Genomic DNA, 1,709 nt, shown 5'->3' on the forward strand with positions numbered 1-1,709 from the left:
TAATTTTTAAATGACTTAAGTTTAAGTTCATTTTTATCAATTTTATCTCTCAATGCAGCCTCTATCTCCTCTACACATTTTATCTTCTTTTTAAGATATTCATTTTCTTGTCTAACTGATTCTAAGCTCACAAGCTGCAGCTCTAGTTCTTATTTCTCAATCTCCAGTTTCTCATTCACTTTTGATAATCTATTCATTTCCTCAGTGGTAGCCACCATGCTTGTGTAAATGTGAAACATTTTCATACTAATCTTTTCAACAGTTTTCTAATATTGTGAGGCATTCAAATTAATGGTGGTTATGATAGGTACCTCAGACTTTGATGCATATGAGTTTCCATATTCTTCATTGTCATATGTGTCATCCCAACTCTTTCCCTCAATAATATAAACTTTTTCCTATTGCTTCTTCAAAAGTGCTTCATATTTAGCCTCAAGCTCCAAGTATTCCTTATCTTTATTCACCTTCTTTGGCTTTCTGCATTATGTGACAAAGTGACCAAATTCATCACAGTTATATCACCTAATTTTAGATCTGTCCACAGATCCTGACTTATAACCACCTTTTCCAGTTGTATTTGTCTGAGTTTTTCCCTTCCAGTTGTTGTTGTAGGATGTTTGACCTTTACCCTTGAAATACATGGGCTTTTTAACTCTTATATTTGAGAACTTCCTTTCTAGGTAGGCCAAAGACTGATCCATTTCATCTAAATCATCAAGAGTGTAATACTTATCCTCTTCCAACTCCAGAATGACTTGTTTTTTTAGGTTCTTTGTTCTTCTACTCAACAGGTTGCACAACTTGAATCTAAGATTTAGTTTCATTTTCAATTATTTTCTGATCATTAGCTATCAAGGCACTTAACACATTCACAACATGTCCTTGACTCAGTTTTAATGATTTTATCTACATCATCTCCAGTTAATAGGTTTTAAAAAAAACCATATAAAATCTCCAAAGTTATTCTCCCTAGATCTCTCCCTTCTCTTATTGCACAGATCTTTTATTCCAAAGGGTCAAGAAGAGTTAGTAAGAACCTCAGGTTCACCTCCTCAACCTCATACAACTTGTCATGTAGCTGCAAGTCATTTATCAGTTTGTTGAATCTTTCAAAAATCTCAGTAATGCCTTCTTTATGTTTAGCCATGAAACTCTCATATTGTGATATCAAAATTCTTCTCTGATTTGACCTCACTTCCTCGGTACCTTCACACAAGATTTCTATCTTCTCCCAGATTTTCTTGGCGGATTCACAGTTGATAATGTTGTTGTACATGACATTATCAAGATACTCAATTAGAATGAGTTGAAAGCCACTGTCAAGTGAGACTTTCTCCTTCTCTGGTTCAGTGTATGTAGATTGATCTTTTGGAATATAGTGGACATGAATAACTACATCACCTTCAGTTACTTCAGGTACCCTCACCATAAGAATGAAGGGTCCATGGTTGAGAATCTCAAGATATAGTGGATGAGCCATCCTGATGAAGAACATCATTTTCTTTTTCTATAGAGTGTAGTTTCCTTTGTCAAATACAGGGATCTTGATACTGCTAAGTTTTTGTGCACTCAAACTTCCAAGATCTAATCTATTTACTTTCACATTTTGCTCTGATACCACTTGTTAGGTATGAAATTCACATAAAGGGGTTGAATATGTATTTCTTGATTTTTTTTAATATTATGAATTCTTTCAAGAAAATCAGGTG

At 34.1% G+C, this 1,709-nt stretch overlaps 1 protein-coding gene across 1 annotated transcript; it reads right to left on the minus strand.

Moving 5' to 3' along the window:
* Positions 1 to 1,003: 1,003 nt before the first annotated feature.
* Positions 1,004 to 1,480, minus strand: LOC141688727 (uncharacterized). The gene has a single exon (XM_074492898.1). It carries the CDS (start codon positions 1,478 to 1,480, stop codon positions 1,004 to 1,006), a length of 477 nt encoding a protein of 158 aa, XP_074348999.1.
* Positions 1,481 to 1,709: the final 229 nt, after the last annotated feature.

The sequence above is a fragment of the Apium graveolens genome, chromosome 2, assembly GCF_009905375.1.
Source record: "Apium graveolens cultivar Ventura chromosome 2, ASM990537v1, whole genome shotgun sequence".
NCBI classification, from domain to species: domain Eukaryota; kingdom Viridiplantae; phylum Streptophyta; class Magnoliopsida; order Apiales; family Apiaceae; genus Apium; species Apium graveolens.